Source organism: Alosa pseudoharengus, unplaced genomic scaffold, assembly GCF_046254945.1.
Source record: "Alosa pseudoharengus isolate Yale_2024_CS ecotype anadromous, Long Island Sound unplaced genomic scaffold, YU_APseudo_1.1 YU_APseudo_1.1_scf_8, whole genome shotgun sequence".
NCBI classification, from domain to species: Eukaryota; Metazoa; Chordata; class Actinopteri; order Clupeiformes; family Clupeidae; genus Alosa; species Alosa pseudoharengus.
The window spans coordinates 5,412,687-5,435,979 of NW_027468870.1; the positions used below are offsets into that span (position 1 = coordinate 5,412,687).

General features: G+C 42.5%; 1 protein-coding gene across 1 annotated transcript in view; it reads right to left on the reverse strand.

Moving 5' to 3' along the window:
• Positions 1-23,293, reverse strand: part of LOC143111485 (phospholipid transfer protein-like) — a 104,871-nt gene that overhangs the window by 15,767 nt on the left and 65,811 nt on the right. The window contains exons 6-11 of the mRNA XM_076273730.1: positions 21,656-21,743; positions 17,941-18,114; positions 17,632-17,808; positions 17,467-17,529; positions 8,362-8,526; positions 3,306-3,376 (exon numbers count right to left, since the gene is read on the reverse strand). Of these exons, the coding sequence (XP_076129845.1) occupies positions 3,306-3,376; positions 8,362-8,526; positions 17,467-17,529; positions 17,632-17,808; positions 17,941-18,114; positions 21,656-21,743 (738 nt within the window). The remainder of the gene's footprint in view (positions 1-3,305; positions 3,377-8,361; positions 8,527-17,466; positions 17,530-17,631; positions 17,809-17,940; positions 18,115-21,655; positions 21,744-23,293) is intronic.

Consider the following 23,293-nt stretch of genomic DNA (forward strand, 5'->3'; position numbering starts at 1 on the left):
ACCAACATAAGCTGGCACAGCCAGTTAAACCAGCAGTGTAGACCAGCAACACCAGCTAAAATGACCAGCTTGAGGTGGTACGACAAGCAAAACCAGCTGAATTACCATCGTTAGGTGGGTAAACCAGCTGAAGGTATGTTTTCGCAAGAGATTTGCTGGTCTAGCTGGTCAACCATCATATGGTGGTCAAACAAGCTGGTCAACAAGCTGGTCAACCAGCAAACCACCAGGAATACAACCCTAGTGGGGGGGGGGTGGTTGGGCTGGGCATACTATGGAATACAACCCTAGTGGGGGGGGGGGGGGGTGGTTGGGCTGGGCATACTATGGAATACAACCCTAGTGGGGGGGGGGGTGGTTGGGCTGGGCATACTATGGAATACAACCCTAGTGGGGGGGGGGGGGGGGGGGGGTGGTTGGGCTGGGCATACTATGGAATACAACCCTAGTGGGGGGGGGGTGGTTGGGCTGGGCATACTATGGAATACAACCCTAGTGGGGGGGGGGTGGTTGGGCTGGGCATACTATGGAATACAACCCTAGTGGGGGGGGGTGGTTGGGCTGGGCATACTATGGAATACAACCCTAGTGGGGGGTGGGGGGGTGGTTGGGCTGGGCATACTATGGAATACAACCCTAGTGGGGGGGGGGGTGGTTGGGCTGGGCATACTATGGAATACAACCCTAGTGGGGGGGGGGGGGGTGGTTGGGCTGGGCATACTATGGAATACAACCCTAGTGGGGGGGGGGTGGTTGGGCTGGGCATACTATGGAATACAACCCTAGTGGGGGGGGGGTGGTTGGGCTGGGCATACTATGGAATACAACCCTAGTGGGGGGGGGGGGTGGTTGGGCTGGGCATACTATGGAATACAACCCTAGTGGGGGGGGGGGTGGTTGGGCTGGGCATACTATGGAATACAACCCTAGTGGGGGGGGGGGGGGGGTGGTTGGGCTGGGCATACTATGGAATACAACCCTAGTGGGGGGGGGGGTGGTTGGGCTGGGCATACTATGGAATACAACCCTAGTGGGGGGGGGGGGTGGTTGGGCTGGGCATACTATGGAATACAACCCTAGTGGGGGGGGGGGTGGTTGGGCTGGGCATACTATGGAATACAACCCTAGTGGGGGGGGGGGTGGTTGGGCTGGGCATACTATGGAATACAACCCTAGTGGGGGGGGGGGGTGGTTGGGCTGGGCATACTATGGAATACAACCCTAGTGGGGGGGGGGGGGTGGTTGGGCTGGGCATACTATGGAATACAACCCTAGTGGGGGGGGGGTGGTTGGGCTGGGCATACTATGGAATACAACCCTAGTGGGGGGGGGGGGGGGTGGTTGGGCTGGGCATACTATGGAATACAACCCTAGTGGGGGGGGGGTGGTTGGGCTGGGCATACTATGGAATACAACCCTAGTGGGGGGGGGGTGGTTGGGCTGGGCATACTATGGAATACAACCCTAGTGGCGCTCCTGCAAGGAACCCCCCCCCCCATGAAAATCGTGCACGTGGCTGCAAATTGACTTTTAATTTATGTATTTTCTGCCTTGGGCGTTTTAAAATATGGATGTATGGTGGTTAGAAGTGTAAATATCAATTAGAAACCTAAATATATTTGTAATTATTAATTTGCAAACAAATATCTGGCGTCAGTGACGTCTTTGACATGAAGATCCCCAGAACTATGCTTCTACTATCATTCTACCACAGGTTGAGAGGTGTATTTGTAACTACACAACTTTACGATGGTGGTTGCGAACGTTCGTTGCTACTATGGTTTTGGGAAACACTAACGTAGTGTAACGATGCATTGGACTATGTAAGTTCCACCACCATAGTTCAAACTATCGTTTGGGAAACAGTTTTGTCGTACTTATATAGTTTCAACCATGTTAGTTGCTAACGTAGTTAGCTTTTGGGAAACGCACCCCTGATGCCTGATGTGTGATCAGTGGAATATGGGGAGGGAAGTGGCAGTGTTTTTTTTGCGTGTCTGCAGAAGTCAGCCAAATATGAATGTATTTCTGCGGCATAAAGCAGATGTATTTGTTTATTGTACAGAAAAATAAAAATGACATGTCAAGCAGTCAATTGACTACATTGCAGTCAAGAAGTAGGCCAAATTAATTTACGAAACCAAAACGTGGTTCATAGTTGTCTATTGCATAGCCTGTTAAAAACGTCGCTATATAGTATTAAATTGCCAACAACATTGTTTTCTGCAGAAGCCTACCCAAGGCCACAGATTAATTCTGAACAGTTATTTCGTTACCACCGTGTAATCAAGCCTTAAGCCATACCCAAGTAGCCTAAATCGAGGTAATGTTTAATTATGCATGTCTTCTGCCTCACTGTTTGCGTGCTATATTAGCACATATACATAACCCCTCCCTCCATGCCACAGCCGAACTGTGGCCACACTTATACCTTTTCTTAATATAGTTATATATATATAGATATATAGACTTTATTCTTGCACTGTTGCACTGTTTGACTTACTCATTTGCACCATCACCATGGCACTCACTCACACAGAGCACCTTACCTTACCTTACCTTACTATGCACAGAGAATCACAGGCTCAGTCCCTGCCTCAGTCATTGCAAGCGCCTCTTGATTGATTAATCACCCTCTATGTGGATACTGTTTTTTAGAATTGATTTAGATTAAGTGTAAGTATAATTTGTATTTTAGTATACTTAGTATATTCTGTCTTTATTGCTTAGTTGTGTTTTTTTATATTATATACTTTTAATTACTTTTTCTGCTGTTAGTGAATGTGTGAGTGTTGTCTGTATGCTACTGAGACCTTGAATTTACCCTGGGGATCAATAAAGTATCTATCTATCTATCTATCTATCTATCTATCTATTTGAAAACATCTAGTCTTGCAATATTCCCTGAAAATGTCCAGTATCTAGCATTAATTGTTCAAATGTAGTGACCCAAGGAACTTAGTGATTTTAAAAATTGGCATTTTATCAGACTAAAGACCCTGTTTTTTAAGCCTCCATATCTCAAAAAATAAAGTAAATACAAGCTTAAACTTTTGCACAGTAGTTGTTGGGTATTATAGCATTATTGACATGAAGTATGAAGCAAATCCAAGATGGTCAGGCGGGAGGCATTTGTTGATTTGGCACGGAGTGACGCAAACAGAAAGAAAATGTGTAAGAAAAATTATACTTGGCTTATGGAAAATTATGTATTTGGTCGTTGTAAATGCTCAATTAAATATTAACTATAATGTGTGTGTGTGTGTGTGTAAATAATGTGTAATTGCGAGTGTGAGTGCGCTTACACAACTCTCTCCAAGGAAACCTTGAAATTGTTTCCTTCGATAGCAACCCCCATATTTACACCCTGACAAGCCTAAAGGAGAAAGAAACAGATTGATCATTTAGTTGAAGAAGAATAAATAAAAAAGAATGATTTTTCAAATCATGACAACTCTATATTCACTTGAGAACATCAATTGTTGAAACTGAGAAATTGGACATTTTTTCATTATTATTTTTTCTTTTTTTACTTTTGACATTTTGAATTTGATGTCAGCAACATGTCTCAAAACAGTTGTGACAGGGGCATGCTTACCACAGTGTTGCTTCACTTTTTAAAGGGATATTCGACCATTGAGTTAAACAATGGATTTTTACCTTTCTCCAGTTCATCCAGCCATTCTCTGAGTCTGGCGATAACACTTTTAGCTCCAGCCTAGCATAGGTCATTGAATCAGATTAGACCATTAGCATCTTGCTTGCTAGCATCACTTTGACTAAGTGACTAAGATTTCAGGTAATTTTCCTATTTAAAACTTGTCTCCTCTCACGTTAGAAAGTGTAAGACCAACGGAAAATTAAACTTGGCGATTTTCTAAGCTGATTTGACATGGAACTAGAGGTCTGCACTCCCGCGGTAGACCCGCGGGTCCCGACGCAAAAGAGTGCGGCGCAGGACAACTTTTGAACGCTCTTTGCGGGAGCGGGCGGGATGAGAGAGGTGCGTTCGCGGGTGCGGGACAAACCGATGATTCACTGCACTCCCGCAAATTAAATATGTGCATAAAATTAAATATGGAAATGAGTAAGGAAAGTAGTGTTCATAACTATAGTTCAGCTGGATGTTCTGTTAGGTAGCATTAAAAAACGGGATTTAAGCATAACTAGATAGATAGACAGATACTTTATTGATTCCCAGGGGAAATTCAAGAACTGACGGATAGCAGGCCTGTAGCCTATATTGTCGTTTACGTGGGTTCAATTTCTTCCTGCTGCTCATTGTCAAAACTCGAAATCGAAAGCATGATAGAGGAAGAGGGCACCAGACTAGGACTGTGTGCTCCTTTCGTGAGACAGAAAGAAAAACTGAATAGACTATCCCTCCTGCATGCGGGTGGGAGCGGGACATCATGTTACAGATGCGGGCGGGAGCAGGACTAAAAATGACACATTAATGCGGGAGCGGGACAGAATATTGCAGGAGCGGGCGGGCGCGGGACTGAAAAATCAGTCCTGTGCAGACCTCCACATGGAACTATACTCGCATTCAGGTGTAATAATCCAGTCACTAACCAGTTTGTCTGCTGCAGCTCAACCTTGTATTGTGGCTGGAAGTTAGCCTTTAGGGACTATTTTCAGGTGCTGCATGATATCCTTGCGCTGCGGTGCCCATGGTGTTCCTTCATTAATATGCTGGAATGAGAGTATAGTTTCATGTCAAATCAGCCACCAGTTTTTGTGGGGTGTGCTGGCTTGTGGGGAGGGCACACATTTAATTGTAGACCAGAAACATTTTAAGAATGTACTGTATGTAGCCATACATCTGTAACATTAAATTGAAATTGTGCATAGACCGTAAAAAGGAAAAAAAGCTTGCTCGTCTGGTGTAGTCAATGGAAGCATATCTTTGCAAAAGTTCTGCTGCCATTCTGTGTTTGTCCCATACGGTTCTTGCATGATTGTTCAAGGACTGAAAATCATTTGCTTTAGCTCACAGGCCGCAAGATTGAGACTTCAAAGACTACTGTAAACTTATTTAAGCATTCCATTTCAGACCACAACCTCATTCATCTCCAGCCAATGTACAGAGGCTACCAGTTCCCACACGCACCTTCAGGAAGTGGACACCCGAAGTGGATGAGGCTCTGAGAGACTGCTTCGACTGTACTGACTGGAGTGTGTTACAGAATGGAGAGGACTTGGAGGAGGTCACACAGTGCACAACTGACTACCTGAACTTCTGCATGGACATTGTTGTTCCCACCAGAACTGTACGCTGCTTTCCCAACAACAAGCCTTGGATAACCAGCAATGTCAAGACCCTTCTCAACAGGAAAAAGATGGCGTTCAGAGAGGGGGACATGGCAGAGCTGAGGCGCGTGCAAGGGGAACTCAAATTCAAGCTGAAGGAAGCTAAGGAGGATTACAGAAAGAAGGTGGAACAGAAGCTGCAGGAAAACAACTTGAAGGAGACATGGGACTGCATGAAGGTTATCACTGGCCTGAAGAAGAACAGCAGCTCTGTGGAGGGGGACCTGGACAGGGCGAACCAGTTGAACCACTTCTACAACAGGTTTGACTGCCCTGCTCCAGCTCCAATGGCGGTGGTCTGTCCACCATCCCCCAGCCCCCACCCTCACACCCCCTCAATACCAGCGCAACACTCACACTCACCTCCATCATCACAGGCTATCGTACCCCCACCATCACTGGATTTTGCACCCCTTCCCCACATGGCGGTCACGAACAATGATGTGACAACGACCTCAGTCAACAGCCATCAGACACACAGATCCCAGATGCACCCCTTCCCCTCCCCTCCCCTTACACCCCTCACCATTACAAAAGATCAAGTGACAGTCCAACTTAAGAAATTGCGCAGCAATAAAGCAGCTGGGCCAGACAGACTGTGCCCAAGGCTACTCAAGGCCTGTGCTGCTGAACTGGGGGAGCCACTGAAGCACATCTTCAATTTGAGCCTACGCCTTGGACAAGTTCCAACACTGTGGAAGACATCATGTCTCACCCCTGTCCCTAAGAAGCCACACCCTAGTGAGCTTAATGACTACAGACCTGTCGCTCTTACATCACATGTGATGAAGACAATGGAGCGATTGGTCTTAGGCATGCGCAGAGTCCCCAGGTACGCCATGCACTAGACCCGTTACAGTTTGCTTACCAGGAGAAAGTGGGCGTGGACGATGCCATCACTTATCTCCTACACAGGACACATTCCCACCTGGACAAGGGGAAAAGTGCTGTGAGAATCATGTTCTTTGATTTCTCAAGTGCTTTTAACACCATCCAGCCCCTCAGATTGGGAGACAAGCTCTTGCAGATGGGTGTGGACGCTTACCTGGTAACCTGGATTACAGATTACCTGACCGAGCGACCACAGTTCGTCAGACTGAAGAACTGTCTCTCTGACATCGTGATCTGCAGCACTGGAGCGCCACAGGGAACTGTGCTCTCTCCAGTCCTGTTCACCCTGTACACATCTGACTTCTGCTACAACACCGAGTCATGCCACATGCAGAAGTTTTCTGATGATACTGCAATTGTGGGGTGTATCAAGAACGGGCAGGAGGAGGAGTACAGGAGCCTGGTGGAGGACTTTGTGCAATGGTGCAAACTCAAATCATCTTCAACTTAACACTTCAAAGATCAAGGAGATGGTGGTGGATTTCCGCAGGTCTAAGCCCACTCTGCTACCAGTCCACATTGATGGGGTCAATGTGGAGGTGGTTAGCACCTACAAGTATCTGGGTCTCCAGCTGGACAATAAACTGGACTGGTCAGCCAACACTGATGCACTCTACAAGAAAGGGCAGAGCAGGCTGTACTTCCTGAGGAGGCTCAGTCATTGCAAGCGCCTCTGATTTATTTATTAATCACCACTATGTGGATACTGTTTTTAGCATTGATTTAGATTAAGTGTTAGTATAATTTGTATTTTTGTAATTTGTATTTTAGTATATTTTTATATATTGTATTAAGTGTTAGTATAATTTGTATTTTAGTATATTTAGCATATTCTTTATCTTGTACTGTCCTTATTATATTGCTTAGTTGTGTTTTTATATATTATACTTTAATTACTATGTAAAGGTAATACTCAACACTACTATTGGTCAGCTTTAACCAAATCTTTTATTAATCTTTTATTAATCAACTTCAGCCTAACTCTGCCCACTTATTGCCTTTGATCACACCTTCCCGCTGGAAATTCTCTTGTTCAACAATAATATGTACAGTAGCCTTTTAGAGCTAGGAGCCCGTTTCTAAGCCTCCATATGCTAAACTGTTGCATGGTTGTTGTTATGTGCAGTTAAATTATTATAACCACCGCTAGGCTCACTCTCACATAGCAGCACACATTCAGCCCCCCCCCCCCCCTCCACACACACACACAAACACAGGCATACACATTAATAAACTGGCACACAAACACAAGCATGAACACACGCAGAAGCACACACACAGACACAAAAGCAAAGACACACGCACACTTACTCACTTATATACGAAGTAGAAGATGGAGTCAAATTGACAAGCTTGATTTATTGCGAGGAGAATGTGCAGGACTGAGCCAGTCATATTGTTTTTACCGCTATGCAGTTCATCTAGTTCACATAAAGTTTGAAGCAAATATGACATGCGCTCTTAAAATAGCATATGAACAACTCGCCATTGACTTCTGACCAGGTTTAGGTGGTGTATGATAGCGATTTTTAGACAACGCGCTAGGCCCCTACCTAGGTTGTTAATTGCCACACCCCTGGGCGCAATGCTTAAAAAATAAACGTGCAAAATACCGAATTCAACTTCGCGGGGGTGAAAAACGAACTTTACGCCATGCGCTGGTGACCCAAAATACAGCCCTTTGTTTCTCAGGGGAGGGGGCGTGGCATTGGCACAGTGCCACGCCCCCTCCCCCCTGATCGAAGTACATGAAAGTCCTACGTCTGCTTGAACTACTCGTGGCGCCACGCCCCCTCCCCCCGATCAGACCCACCCTCCCCATGTCCCATAGACCCAGCTTCATGAGAGCACAAATTCCATTATTTCAAACACACTGTTTTATTTATTCTAGAACCCTATAGTAAATATCCAAGATGGTCAGGTGGGAAAATTTGTGAATTAACCATAACTGTAGTACTTCAGCCTAGACACAAAGTTAGCATAACCATACCCCAGTTTGTAGTGGCACAAGAATCATTCCATACACCATCACCAGCACCAACATCACCACCACCATCACCAGCACCAACATCACCACCACCATCACCAGCACCAACATCACCACCACCATCTTCATCATCACCATCACCACCACCACCATCATGTGTGTGTGTTTACCACTGGCACAGTGAGGAGCTTCCGTCTTCTTTCCTCATTTCCAGAAAATACTCGAGCTTTGATTTTGACACTGACACTGATTCTCTCCCGCTCACTGAAGGTAATGGTGGGGACTTCAATGGCTTCCACCTCACCAGCGAGAGGTTTATTGACATGCCGAAGTTTCTATAGAAACACAACATTAGCAATAACAAGTGAGAAGAAAGTTAACAGTAAAACTAACAATTATGTCTCATAAATACTCATACAACTTTCATAAAAATATGTCTGATTATTTAATGAAAACGTTTTTGGGTGAATGCCAAATCCACCTGAATACGTTCCTTTGCTATGCTCTACATTTGTTAACCTGGGCCTGTATTTGCATCCTAAAAGTAGCTCCTAACTGGCCAATTTAGGAACAACTCTTAGGGCCCTATCTTACACCCTGCGCAACATAGCGTCAAGCCAGTCTTGTTCCTATCTTACAACGTAGCATGACACAAGTCTTGTTCCTATACACCCAAGGCAGTGATGAATTTTTCGCCATGCAATCCAGTTCAATTGTACATTGCATCCACGGGCGTGTCAATTAAAAAAAATATGTGTGGTCAGGCGCATTATCCAAAAATTGCTATCTTAAACCCACTAAAAATCATTTCGCCACTGACCAAGAAAAGTGTCGTCTTAAGTGGAAAGTGCATACAAGCACAGCTATTTTGAAGGCACACTGTCACGAAATGTATGCAGCCCTTAGCAACGAGTCCCAGGCAATGACTCGTCTGCAGGATGAATATCCTGAGGATTTCTATTCAGTCATTTGCATATTAAATATTACTTATTACTGACGGGGGATGTGTAGTTCCCAGGCTAAGTTTTTGATTGTATCCTTTTGTCAGTCAATAGTGAAAGTAAATAACTAAGTGTAAAACTGCTTTGTCGTTGACTATGAAATTACGGTGAAGTTAGTTTCAGTTTGGATGAGTTCAAGTAACAGGCGAGTGCAGATGCATGTACTGTAGGCTATACTCTGCTAGTCACACACACAATTTAGTACAACAAGGTCTAGAAGAATCCTGGTATTGCATACACAGTCTCATGTACAAGCAGATTCCTTGTGCTTCCATGTGCTAACTGTCAAAATATCAATGCACTGTTTGATGTTGTGCTCCTTCCTCTTAAAATGGGGGTGAGGATTAATTATTTTTTTCCCCAACATTGCATATAATCTACTTAGAAGGACACTGTTCCCACATACTTTGGCCCATCATCAAGTGCTTGACCTCTTTTGAGTTACAGAGGCTTGAATGTTGTTTTTTCTTTGTAACATACATCTTTGGAACTGCCCACATCTGGGCCCTCTAAGTCACCTAGGTACCCTTGAAACACAATTGAGGCCTAGACCAGGTCTTGTGAAGCTGTAACTCTAAGGGCTCTATCGTGCACTTTAACACAATTGACTTTGCGCAAATCGCTTTGTGGGCGGATCTTGGGTGCTGTTTCTATTTTACCGGCGGGTTAATGACTGTTGCGCCCGATGCAAATCTAAAATGGGGTGGTCTGAAGTAGCTACATTAATCAGGGGTGTGGTTTGGGCGTAACGTGCAATAAACCAATCAGAGCGTCATCTCACATTCCCTTTAACTCATTGAATGCCAAGCTGTTTTCGGGAGATTTGTCCTAGAGTGCCAGCAATCCAGACCATTGCTGATGATTTGTGTACAGCCACAGCATATTCTGTGTTATAGCTATGAACACGTACAATAGCTCGATTAAAAGGTGAGACTTTAAGCTCTCAGTGCGTGCAAACCGTGTATTTCTACACGCCTCCGTTCCTGAGAAATCCCGAGCTAAACAGTGGCTAGTTTTCATCAAAATCGCTGTTTTTTTCTAGAAATGGAGATAAACGTCTTTCATGAAATATGAAGTGTTGCCTGTTACTTACTCGTGTAAACATTCCGGGAAGTGATCAGTGAGACCTGGCGAGACTGCCACCTCGTGATAGACCCACGAAAATGGCCTGGTTTTGACCTGACGTGCATGTGTCACTGATTCGACCCAAAGCGGCAACCGAGTTATGATAAAATGTCCAGATAAAATGTCCAGATTGTCCGTTTTCATGAGTTTCACGATCGTCATATAGTTCATTTCTATTCATCACAGAGTTCCCAAAATCACATATAAGGTGTATTAGAGTGTCTAGTTTCGTAATTTAAAAAAAAGCTAAAAACGTAATATTACGTTTTTGGCACTCAACGCATGGGAAGGAAAAACGTAATATTACGTTTTTGGCACTCAATGAGTTAACAACAGGCACGCTCAGGGCTCTCAAGTTTTGAAGTTTGCAAGGAGTGAGACATTGGGCCCTATCATGACATTCTAAAGTGCATCGTCACTCGTCAAAAGTCTATTCAAATTTAGTAGGATGTCCAGTTCACATTGGGAGGGGTTTCGCTATCAAAAGTGGAGCGCATGGCGTAACAAGGTGTTCCTAGGTCTTTTAATCAGTCATATGGGTGTGTTTGGGGCGTAACATCATTTTAAACCAATGAGAATGACATCTGTCATTCCCTTTAACGGCGCATATGTCAAATAAATGCATCGGTATTTTGGCATTCAAAGGCGCATTTGAAGGAGGCTGCTTGCGAGACCGTATAGAATAGTCATTCTTAAACCATGCTTTACTAAAACCTAGCATAGCCTTCACGCATTTGCACTTGTCTATTTGAACTCATTGGCAAAGTGAAACTAACTTCACCAAGGAGTCAGTCAACGACAAGACAGTTATATGCAGTTACTTTCACAACTGACTGACAATGGGTTACCACCGAAAACATAGGCTGGAAAAAGCAACACTTACCCTAATATTGCTAAAATGACTGAATAAAACAACATTTATCCTGCAGGGAGTTGCTTATATCTCGTGACAGTGCGTCTTCAGCTGTGCTCCATAGGTGTCTCTCGCCTCTCCCCTAATCACTTTTAACAGTCATTACCAATTTGCAAATGATGGTGAATAACTACTCATTATGAGATGTACAGTATTTCGTAATATCTTTGTTCTAATTATGTTTCCCATTGTAATCGTGCAATTTGTAATGCCTTGCATGGACGTGCACTGGTGTGCGTTCATGAATGATAGAAGGATGGTGCGTGCACCTGCCAATATGACTGTTGACATGCGCTCTTAAAATAGCATATGAACAACTCGCCATTGACTTCTGACCAGGTTTAGGTGGTGTATGATAGCGATTTTTAGACAACGCGCTAGGCCCCTACCTAGGTTGTTAATTGCCACACCCCTGGGCGCAATGCTTAAAAAATAAACGTGCAAAATACCGAATTCAACTTCGCGGGGGTGAAAAATGAACTTTACGCCATGTGCTGGTGACCCAAAATACAGCCCTTTGTTTCTCAGGGGGAGGGGGCGTGGCATTGGCACAGTGCCACGCCCCCTCCCCCCTGATCGAAGTACATGAAAGTCCTACGTCTGCTTGAACTACTCGTGGTGCAACGCCCCCTCCCCCCGATCAACAGAGACCCACCCTCCCCATGTCCCATAGACCCAGCTTCATGAGAGAGCACAAATTCCATTATTTCAAACACACTGTTTTATTTATTCTAGAACCCTATAGTAAATAATAATAAATAATAATAACATAAATTATAATAATAATTTCACCCAAATGGGCCCTTTGAACAGCAGTGGCTCATTCTGCTCTAAACAAACAGAAAACAACCAAATGAGAAAAAGCACATTTAGCCCCAAAATGGTCTCTTGAACAGTGGTGGTTCTGTCCGTGTGTGTGTGTGTGTTTATGAGTGATGTGTGTTGTAAGTGTTTGTGGCAGATTTTGATGCCTTGATGACTGATACTGGGGGCTCCCATATAAAGCATTGTGGTTCAATGTCAGCCATTTTCACAGTCATGAGGCCATCCTTAAAAATATTCTTGTTTGCAGTAACAGCCAAAAATATTTAAAAAAATGGGTCGGTAGGTAGGTCAATATTTTTTTTTTCAAGATTCAAAGTAAAAAAAAGTAAAATTTTGGTCATGGTGATTACGTAGGTATGAATTAAAACAAATGTGCATATTGTGACGTAACTGACTGGGTCCTCAACCCGTGCCTTCAGGCGCATCACTGCAAACCTCAATCTGATGCAGGTTATGTAGACCAGCCTTTTTTGACCTGAGGCCCAGTCATGGCAGACTTTGGGGTCATAGGGCTCATCTACATGTACCTAACCCCACTCCCTCCAAATCAAAGATAATTATCATTATCACAATCATTATTATGCCTATATTGTTATACATGCACTTTCACTTAAATGTTTTGTGACATGCACATCAGAGGACTGCTTTACTAATGTAAGATATAATTAGTTTCATTGCTGTTGCATGATGCTTGCATAAGAAAATAAATACTTCTCAAAACAGCAAGAATTATATGGGTGCTATTGTTTTGGGATGTTCCCTCATGCATGCATCATACATTGGTAGGAAATGGAGAAAAAAATACATGTTTTTTAATGAAGTTTAATTTGAATGCCTGAATGTAAGGATTCAGAAAACACAATACCAGCTTTTTTGGCGAGCAGATAGGCATAAATCACTGATCTGTTGATCTTTAACAGATAGAAAGGCCACGTTATATTCAAATGTGACTATACAATACTCAGGGCCAGATGTACGTACATTTGCGAACGTAGCGGTATCAGCGTCATGGACACGCCGCAGACTGCGAACGCTGTCAGACACAAGTTTCCGTCGTATTTATCAATAGTTCAATCCTTAGTGTAAACTGAGCCTTTCTCTGCCTTTCTCCCCCCATAAACGCAATTTACGAACATCCACAACTGAATGGCAGCGCCTATACAAGCCCAGTTGAATGAAGTAAACTGATGACAACATTAAAAAGAATCAAACGTTTAGCGATCATGAAACAATATTATACATGATAAGATGTAAACAAGCAGGGAGATAATGAAGATCAGTAGTTCTACTCCTAGGCTATGGAAGATTGGTCAAATCTAGCAAGTAGGAAAGTTTAAGTGAATGACGTGAAAGTGAAAGTAAGACATTCGAAAGGCCAACGAAAGTTAAGGTTGCTTTTGGTAATACAAATACTTTCACCACAAAAAACTGGTGCTCTAAATAGTGATTCTGTTGTCTTTCAAAGGTTCTCTTATTGACGCATTGAACTGCAATTTGGATTAACACCTGCTTTTACAAGGCGGAAGTATTTAGGCGCAGAATAGACGTGCGCTTTCAGGAGCAATCTTTGTACATACCGCGGAATACATAACTAGGCGCTATTTACTCTTCCCCTCCCATCTTTTTACGCTAAACTCCCACTTTCCCCTGGATCCTCCCAAGAATGCATATGCATGACATGACAAACGCAATCTGGCACTCTCAGCTCCCGCGACAGGCAGTTTGCGCTTTTACATCATTGCGGCCTGTTTGTACATACCTTGCAATGATTTTACACGCACATTGCGAAACAAATACGCCTGAAGTGGGCGCAAAAGCGTTAGTACATCTGGCCCTCAGTGCTATACAGTGTATTATACAGTCTCTGCTCTGTTTCTATGGAAGTTCCAAAAATCAACGTTGTTCTATTAAGTGTCGTTAAACAATAAAATAGCATTCAACAGGTTGAAGCGGAGCTTTGATGCCAACGTTATCAATTAGTTTCAGTTTCTCTCACGCAGACGCCTGCATTGAATGAACGCTCATAGCCTACCACCACTTTATTGTATGGCTTAATGACATCGATAGCAGAAACGTTTGTTTTCTTTTTTTGTCGGTCCCCTTGATCAACTGCGCAGCAAATTATCAGACGAAGCACCGGGCCTAATTTCACTCCACGACTCCGCGGACCAGCAGTCTCACGTTGCGGACCCACATCAAAACAAAACTATTTCCTGATTGGTTGAGAAATCCTATTTTCTGATTGGCCGATAGGTTAGTAACTGAACAGCAGCTCTCTGAACTGAATGAGCGCACAGACAGCAACGTTGTGTGACACGTTTGTAAAATATAGCCCTTAGAAACTTCTGTGCGGGCAAGTTAATAATTTTTCGGAGTGAGAAATGCCATGTGTGGCGTGTGAGCGTGTGAAGTCATTGAAATGCGTGTGTCTTACGCTCAATGCGTGAGACTTGAGAGGTCTGGGTATGGGAGTCACAGCACAGTGGCATTTTATTCTGACTCTGTAAATGGTTATCCCTCCCTTCTCCAATCCCAGGTAAAATATCACCTAAACTTTAGCACAAAAACATGTAGATTTATGTAGAGAATTGCTGTAAAGCACAATTGACTAAAACAACTATTTATATCTTCAGGAACTGGACAGTGCCACCTTCTTCCAGGCCTATCTGGTTGATCCATGGCCTTGCCAGGTGGAACAGGGGCATGGCTGCGGAGGGGAGAGTGGAGCCCCACTCCTACAGTGGCCTTCAACAGCATGCTGCCAACCATTTGTATCACCAGACTGGCAGTGCACTGGAGGACTACAAACACACACTCACTGCGTTGGAGACAGAGGAGGCGTCTGTGGCTGATGATGAGGGCTATTTTGAGCCTGAGGCAGAGGAGTTGGAGGACTTTACTGTCCCCATCCTGGAACCTCCCCCACTCGTTGGTCCCACTGGCACGGCTGCTTCACTTGGCACGGGTTATGCGAATGTAGCGCCTGCCACACCACCCACCAGCTGGTCCCCAGCGCCTGCCACACCACTCACCAGTGTGTCCCCGGTGCCTGCCACACCACCATCCGAATAGGAATGATAACGGACTGCTTCCATTCTGCTAGGATGACTCCCTCTGACCACACCCATCAACACCACCTCCTTCCTCTTATCAGTCAAATTCTCTAGCATGACATAACAGATCATATCCCTCCCTGGGGTAGACTTTCCAACTTTCTTTAATGGCCTATTAAGTTCTTGTAGGCTGAAAGGAGCATTTAAACTTTACCCATCTCCTGTCTCCTCAAATAAAACACATCTATATTTTTTAGCGACATATCTCTTCCCTTTTTCTCTTCATGATTAAGGTTCTCTGAGCTATGCACCTTTACCAATGGCTTCGCTATGGCCTCCGCTTTATCTTTACTATTTGTGATAACTCTTTGATCATTAGTCATTACTGGATACTCAAATTCCCTCCCATTCCCTCTCATCTTCTTGATCATGTTCCATACACTTTGAATTGGAGTTGTTCTTTCAATTAAATCACAGAACTTTTTCCAAAACTCCCTTTTTGCACTTTTGACTGTGTGCCTCACTACAGTTTAGAGTTTGTTTTAAAGTTCTAAAAGCTTTGTTACGGTCCCTGACAGCCTTACTACATTCCTCAAACCACCAAGGTACAATCTTTCCTTTACTACCTGATGTTGACTTAGGAATGGATAGCTCAGCAGCCCTAATTATACTATTTGTAACTGAGTAACACATAGAGTCAACACTGACACTATCTCCAATATCCACTAAACTACTCTCACTGTTGCCTGAAAAGGTTTCCCAATCTGCTTCCCTTAACTCATTGAGTGCCAAAAACGTAATATTACGTTTTTCCTTCCCATGCGTTGAGTGCCAAAAACGTAATATTACGTTTTTAGCTTTTTTTTTAAATTACGAAACTAGACACTCTAATACACCTTATATGTGATTTTGGGAACTCTGTGATGAATAGAAATGAACTATATGACGATCGTGAAACTCATGAAAACGGACAATCTGGACAATTTATCTGGACATTTTATCATCAACTCGGTTGCCGCTTTGGGTCGAATCAGTGACGCATGCACGTCAGGTCAAAACCAGGCCATTTTCGTGGGTCTATCACGAGGTGGCAGTCTCGCCAGGTCTCACTGATCACTTCCCGGAATGTTTACACGAGTAAGTAACAGGCAACACTTCATATTTCATGAAAGACGTTTATCTCCAATTCTAGAAAAAAACAGCGATTTTGATGAAAACTAGCCACTGTTTAGCTTGGGATTTCTCAGGAACGGAGGCGTGTAGAAATACACGGTTTGCACGCACTGAGAGCTTAAAGTCTCACCTTTTAATCAAGCTATTGTACGTGTTCATAGCTATAACACAGAATATGCTGTGGCTGTACACAAATCATCAGCAATGGTCTAGATTGCTGGCACTCTAGGACAAAGCTCCCGAAAACAGCTTGGCATTCAATGAGTTAAAGTAGATATGAAATTTCAACTTTATTCTCGAAATGTCGAGTTTAATGTCACCATGGCGACTTTAAAGTCGACACGTCGAGATTAAAGTCGCTATGACATTTCAACTTTATTCTCGAAATGTCTTTCTTAAAAGATTGAGCTTGGTCTGGTGAAAGCCAGACTAGCCATGGCCTGTTTTTTAAGCTTCCATATCTCAGACAATAAAGTAGACACAAGCTTAAAATTTTGCACAGTAGTTGCTGGGTATAATACCATTATTGACCTAAAATTTGAAGAAAATCCAAGATGGTCAGACGGGAAATTGTTCTAAAATATGTTGATTTGGCACAGAATGACCCTATTATTTCTGTTCCTGTCTATGGCTTTAGGAAGAGCTGTGATCTGCACTCAATTGCTCTTCAGCCAACAGCTGTTGCGTCTCACTAGATTGAAATTGAATTTCACAGTCTGAAACTGAATTGTGAGAACTGAAAGTGGAAGTGCATAGAAAGTGGGATTTTCAGTGAGTAATGTATGTATCGGAGCAAATTAAATCAATTTCAAAATATAACATTAACTTTCAAGTTTATGGGATTCAGTTGCAAACATATGAATTCAATTTCCAAATATACTATTTAAATATGTTTTCTCAATACAATTGCTCAAATTCAGCAATTCAAATGCTCCAATATCCATCCAATATGTTGGGGCTTATTTTCTTACAGTAACTCACAGACAACACATTATCCCTCACATAAATACCATACTTTGTTATGAATATATTACGTATAAGTGTGATTAGTGCATATAATTATTAGGTAAGCATAAATGTACATCTAAATGGAACAGTAATCATTATGTAGACTTTCTAAAAGTTTGTGTTGGATACAATTCACCACTTATAAACCTGAAAACAGTTATTTGGGTTTTTGCTTACCTTAAGTGCATACACTTTCAATCCAGCCTTTACCAACGTGTTTTTCAGGATTTGGTTAAACTTCTGATAAGAAAGAAATGAAGTTCATATCGTCAGACAAAATGAACCAAAAACATTTCCCCCTCAGCGGAGATAGTGCATTCATATGAACTCAACTACACCTACTGTAGTATCCCGCAAGAGTCCTCCATTGTAGACCGCTATAGCGAAGCTGTTGACAAAGAGTTCAGAGACGCATACAGAAGCCATTTCGATACCCTGTATGGGAAGTTGTCCTGGGCATTGTCTTACTGGTGTGTTAGACTGTGGTTCTGCAAGTTTGTCCTGAGAAGACACTAAGACCTAAAACACACACACACATGCAAACAGTATTGGAAAATTGTAATTCTTATGTATTAGGGTACATTAGCTGTAAGGCAGCCGGTAATTTGTAGGGTCCGTGTGAGATGTTCTAAGAGATTGTTTGATGCTCACACGAAGAGGCACATCAAGGTAGTCAGGGGTCACTGTAATATCTCCATTTAGATAGTTCATCTTAATGATGACAGGTAAGCCCGTGGAAGGACTGCATATTGTTATCCGCATGGTCATGTCCTTCAACTTGGTGTTCAGCACAGAGATGACATTGTCCTTGATTAAAGGACAAAGCTGCAGACATACAGACAGACAGTTAGGTGCATCAGGTGTTAAGGCCCATTCACACCAAGAACGATAACAATAACTATAAATAAATATCATTCTCATTAATATGAATGATTACGTTCACACATAAACTATAACGATAAAGATATGAAGAACGATATCGTTGGGGATCACTTTCAGAGCGATTTTCAGAACGATAAAAAGATAATAGCCAATCAGAACTCATCGAATTTTAATTGTCTCATTCATTAACACAAGGTGAGCCTTTGTTTATCGTTGTTCAGTGTGAACGTTTATATCGTTATGGTTATAGTTTTTGGTGTGAATAGGCCTTTAGTCTGGCCCTCACACTGGCCCTCATTTATCAACTGAACATAAAAACCAGTGCGGATTTAGGTGTAGGAATCCTCTTCCTTCCACAACAGGGGTCACATGTGATTCAAGAAACTTTTTAAATCACACTAATCCCAGCGTAAGAACGATTGGGTGTTTAAAGCTGTGGCATTAAAGAGGCCCTATTATGGGCATTTTCACTGTTTATAATTTTATTTTTATGGTCTTGAATTGATTTACAATACATTATTGATTTACACTTGGTAGCAGTATTCCAGCTGTAGCCTATTCATCTCAAAGCTATTATTGTGACAGTTCAGCTCTACCAATTTGAGCCTGAATCAAACCCAGAGAGTGAGACTGAGGGCCTGTTTACACGTATCTAGATATAAAAAAAAAACGGATATTTTTGTATGCGTTTGTTTTTTTAATCGCGTTTACATGACATTCGATTAGAAAATATATCCATACACACTAGAACGCAAAATGATTCCAAAGGCGAATGTTTGTAGAACCTAAAGTGTCGTCTAGGTCATCTACTTGTCTGCGTTGCCCTCCTCCCCTCAATTAGCCTAATAGCAGGAGAGGAAAGACGCTTTGGTTTACCAGTACTAGTTTATCAGTTTGGCAGAAATTACATGCACAACACAGTAGGCTATGATAGGCCAACAATACACAATATGAGATGGAGATGAGTTGTCAGTTATGTTATATCGTGGCAAGGAACGATTAAAATGTGCAAAAGCCTACCAACATCTCACTGTTCACTTTACACAACTCGGCGTCTGTAACACGCCAGGCCAACAGATTGCACTATCCCAGTCAAAGTTCAATTGCAGATCCGAGAATAAATTTAGGTAAATTTAAAATGTACAGAAGGCTACGCGTTTTAGGCTGATTAAACCGAAGGGAAATTATGGCAAAAAGCTACTCATAAAGCAACCCATAGCCTACATGTGGACCGACGAGGTAGAACTAGGCTACTTTCTCTTAGTACAGTATAAAGTGAGGAAAGTTCAAGAGGGCACGGATTACATGCTAGCCTACTAATAGCCTATAAACATTAGCTCTCGCCCATGTTCATTTTGTCAAAGCAGCTCTTGGATGAAAATAGGTTGGCGCCTGCTTTATATCAACGCCACACCAAATCAGTAATGAAAACACTGATGAGCTGTTATGTTGCACTGCTTGCTGGAATGACGAATGCCACTCTCATTGGTTTTACACCCAAAAGACACCCATGACTGGTTAACATTAAACATTAGGCTACATTTATTTAGCTATCCACAACGTAAACAGGCGATTTAGAATGCCGTGCGTGTATACAGTACGCCCACACATCCTGCGATCTTAATTACATCCAATAATAGGCCTAGGCTAATTCATGAGAATATATCTGCATTTTAATAAAGACATGTAATAACACTGCCGTGATGTAAGTGTGGTAGGATATTGAGTATCCATGAGTTGCCAGACTAGTGTTCATGGACAATGATCCAGCTAGTCTGCACGCACACATAGGGCCTTTTAACTGAGAAGGTCGGGGGAATGGGGCTGTTTTAATGACAGTGTTGGCAGCATGCAGAGCCAACATCACAACACGTTTCAATGCGCTAATAACGCTAAAACTCGCACGTCATGCCAAAACTAACCAGAATAGCAAACCCATTTAAAACTCACCATAGCATAACTTCTCAGATACGGCAATTAATCATGCCACAGTGGGCCAGAATAACAAACATAGCCTACCTTATCTTCTACATACATGTACATCCTCTAGGTTTGGAAATGAAGATGATTTAATCCAACATGTTATAATCCATTGAGTAGGCCTAGCCTAGGCTATGTTAGCGTCACAAGACGAGACTTACTTAGCTACATGAAGTAGGGTATTTTCCTAAACGAATATCTGGCCATCTACGTTTGCAAATAAAACTGCATTTACACGTGACCGTTTATTTTTAAAATGTGTTTACACGAACCCGTGTACATACATGCTGTCATGAGCACGCCAAACCACAGTGGCAGTCTAACGATAAGCTCAAGCTCACATTAACCAATCAGAACCCTGAAAAGTCGCACGTGAGAACATGTAAATGTAAACATTGGTCGCACCCATGGTGGCACCTTTGATGTACTTCTGTCGCATACTGTGACGTTGGCTGCCCAAAACTCCGTTTACCACAGTTTAGAACCAAACGCATAAACGGAGTTTTCCAAAAAAAACACTTTGGCCGGAGTTTTTTTGGATAACCGTTTTACGGGGCGAATTCTCCGTTTGCGTCTAAATGAAAGGCTCAAACATAGGGAAATGTCTTCGTTTATACATGCTCGTGTAAACGGGGTCTGAGGCATACGAAATCATGACAAAGAAACACATTCTAACCATGGCTAATTGAAACTTACTTGCTACGAAAACGATGCTGTGCTGAACTAACGTTACTGAATGAACAAAAGTACATTGTGACATCAACTTGTACCGGACATCAAAGGAGGACATAGCAACCGCAGTGCAAACTGAGGGGGGAAACTTAAACTAAGCTGATTTTACCTTTAATTGACCGTTCGCAAAAGACACGCCCCCTAGTTATTGTTAATAAGCCCGTCAAACTCAGAACGGAGTTGTCTAGAAATTCAATGGTACAGTAGCTGTTAAGACTCTGTAAAAGTTACAGCACAAGAGGCTCTTTTAGAGAGCCACGGACCTAAATTCATTTACAATCATTTACAATCCGTTGAAAGACTGCAGTATGACATGGAGACACATGTATACAAACTCATATCTAGCTTTGTTGGGTGACAAACTTAAACGGGAGGCGAGTGTGATTCACTTATATTAATAGTATGTGCTAGATAGACTTGCATGCATGTTACAAGGACACTGGGCCATGTCATGTAAGGAACATGGTGTTGCCAAAAAACAGAAACATAGCCTACATTGCAGAGCCACTTCAACTTTATTATTATATGGTGAATAAATGTTACACTACTGCAGGGGCAGAGTGGGGCACTAAAATCCACCGGGAAAATTCTGACACGTTATCACAATCCAATTGATCTTGTTCTTGTTTCACAATTATTGTGAAATATTAATGGCCTTCTATAGCATTGGTTGGCATGACTGGTACATGCATTCATGAAAACCAAGCATCCCAGCAAACAAGCATCATGGAGAACTGCTCTAGTTGTGTTAATTATTGAAGGTGGAACAAACCTTATAGGTGAGGATATTCTTGACCCCTGTGAGAATTTCTGTCTTGGCAACCACCATATCGGCTGCCTGAACGAATTTACCTACTATCCTAAAATACAACAAGAAAATCATAGTCATTGATAAATATGATCTTGATCTGCAGTGATTTTGCAGCAGCACTGATAGACATAGCCCTCTAGTTGAGGATGTCACTGAATATCTGGTTCTGTGTGAATGTGCCTGGCCATCACTTTATTCCAGGGTGAAATATTTCAGCAAATACAGTGTCCTCCTTATTGGGGCCCCTGGTGACAGGTATAAATATTAAAACAAAATCCAACCTTGAAGGGCAGCAAATTTATTCTTAAGGGGACATGTCAACCCATTCCATAACCACTCATTTCATGTATAGCGCCACCTAGTTAAAAACAAAAAAGTAAAAATGAGGTGTTGTAATTGCAGGTATCTGTGACCTAACATAGTCAAAACCAGGGCTTTGAACCGATTTTTTTCCCCAATCGGTTCGCTCCGAACAGAAACGGAATTATAACGTTTCCGGTTATGAGTTCCACCAATAAATTGACGTTCCCGAACCGGTTAGAACAAAAAAATACTGTTCCCGGAACGGTTAATTTCGTTCCTGTCAGCTGTTTAATGCTATAGAATTATGTCACATCTTTCTCATCCAGCTTAAACCAAATGTAATAATATTACAACCATTATTAAATAATAATAATTATATTATTAATAATAATAATAATAATTAAATAGGCCTACAATTATTTCAAATGTGTAGTTTATTGTTAAAAGAGAAAATTTCCATACAAACGTAACAACATTATTAAGACACTTGGTTATGCCACTCGGGCAACAACAAATTCCAACTGTCGGGGGAAAAGGCCATCCAGTAGGCCTACTCATACCGTAACAAGCCATCTGTGCATTCGGCAAACAGAGGTGTTGGCGCTATTTAGCCAAATGTTCGCTAGTCCATCATTAACGTGGAGTCGACAAATATAGCTATTGTTATTGTGTTTGGAATCAGCGTTTTAATTAACGATGGATCGTAATTTACCTCTTATTTAAGATGTGGAGTGGAGACTTTGTAATCCACCGCTCTCTCTCCATTCAGTCAGCGAATGTCTGATGTGATGTCACACAGGAAGTGAACCTCAGCCGTCATGGTAACGTGCGCAGGAAAATAATTAGGCTACTTTTTTTTTTTTAGTTAATTAGGCAACGAAAACTTTGAGGAACGAAATAAAACCGGTATTAACCGGTTACCATTATTTTTAAATAAGTGTTCCTGTTCCAGAACATAAAACATAATAATGTTTCCGGTTTCGTTTCTGTTCCCTGTAAAATACAAAAAGTTCCCGGTTTTCGTTTTCGTTCCTTGAACCGGTTCAAAGCCCTGGTCAAAACTGCACGAAATTTGGAGTGTAGGATCATTATGACACCCTCTGAATGCACGCCAAGTTTCGTGGAATTCCGTTCATTGGGGGCCAGCCAATAAATTCATTTATGTTACTGTACACCAACTGGCCTGTAGGTGGCCGGAGACAGTTTTCTGTGAATATCTCTAGAACCGTAGGGCCTAGGAGGACCACTTTTTTTGTATGTTGGTCTTAAGGGGCCATGTCAACCCATCCCATTACC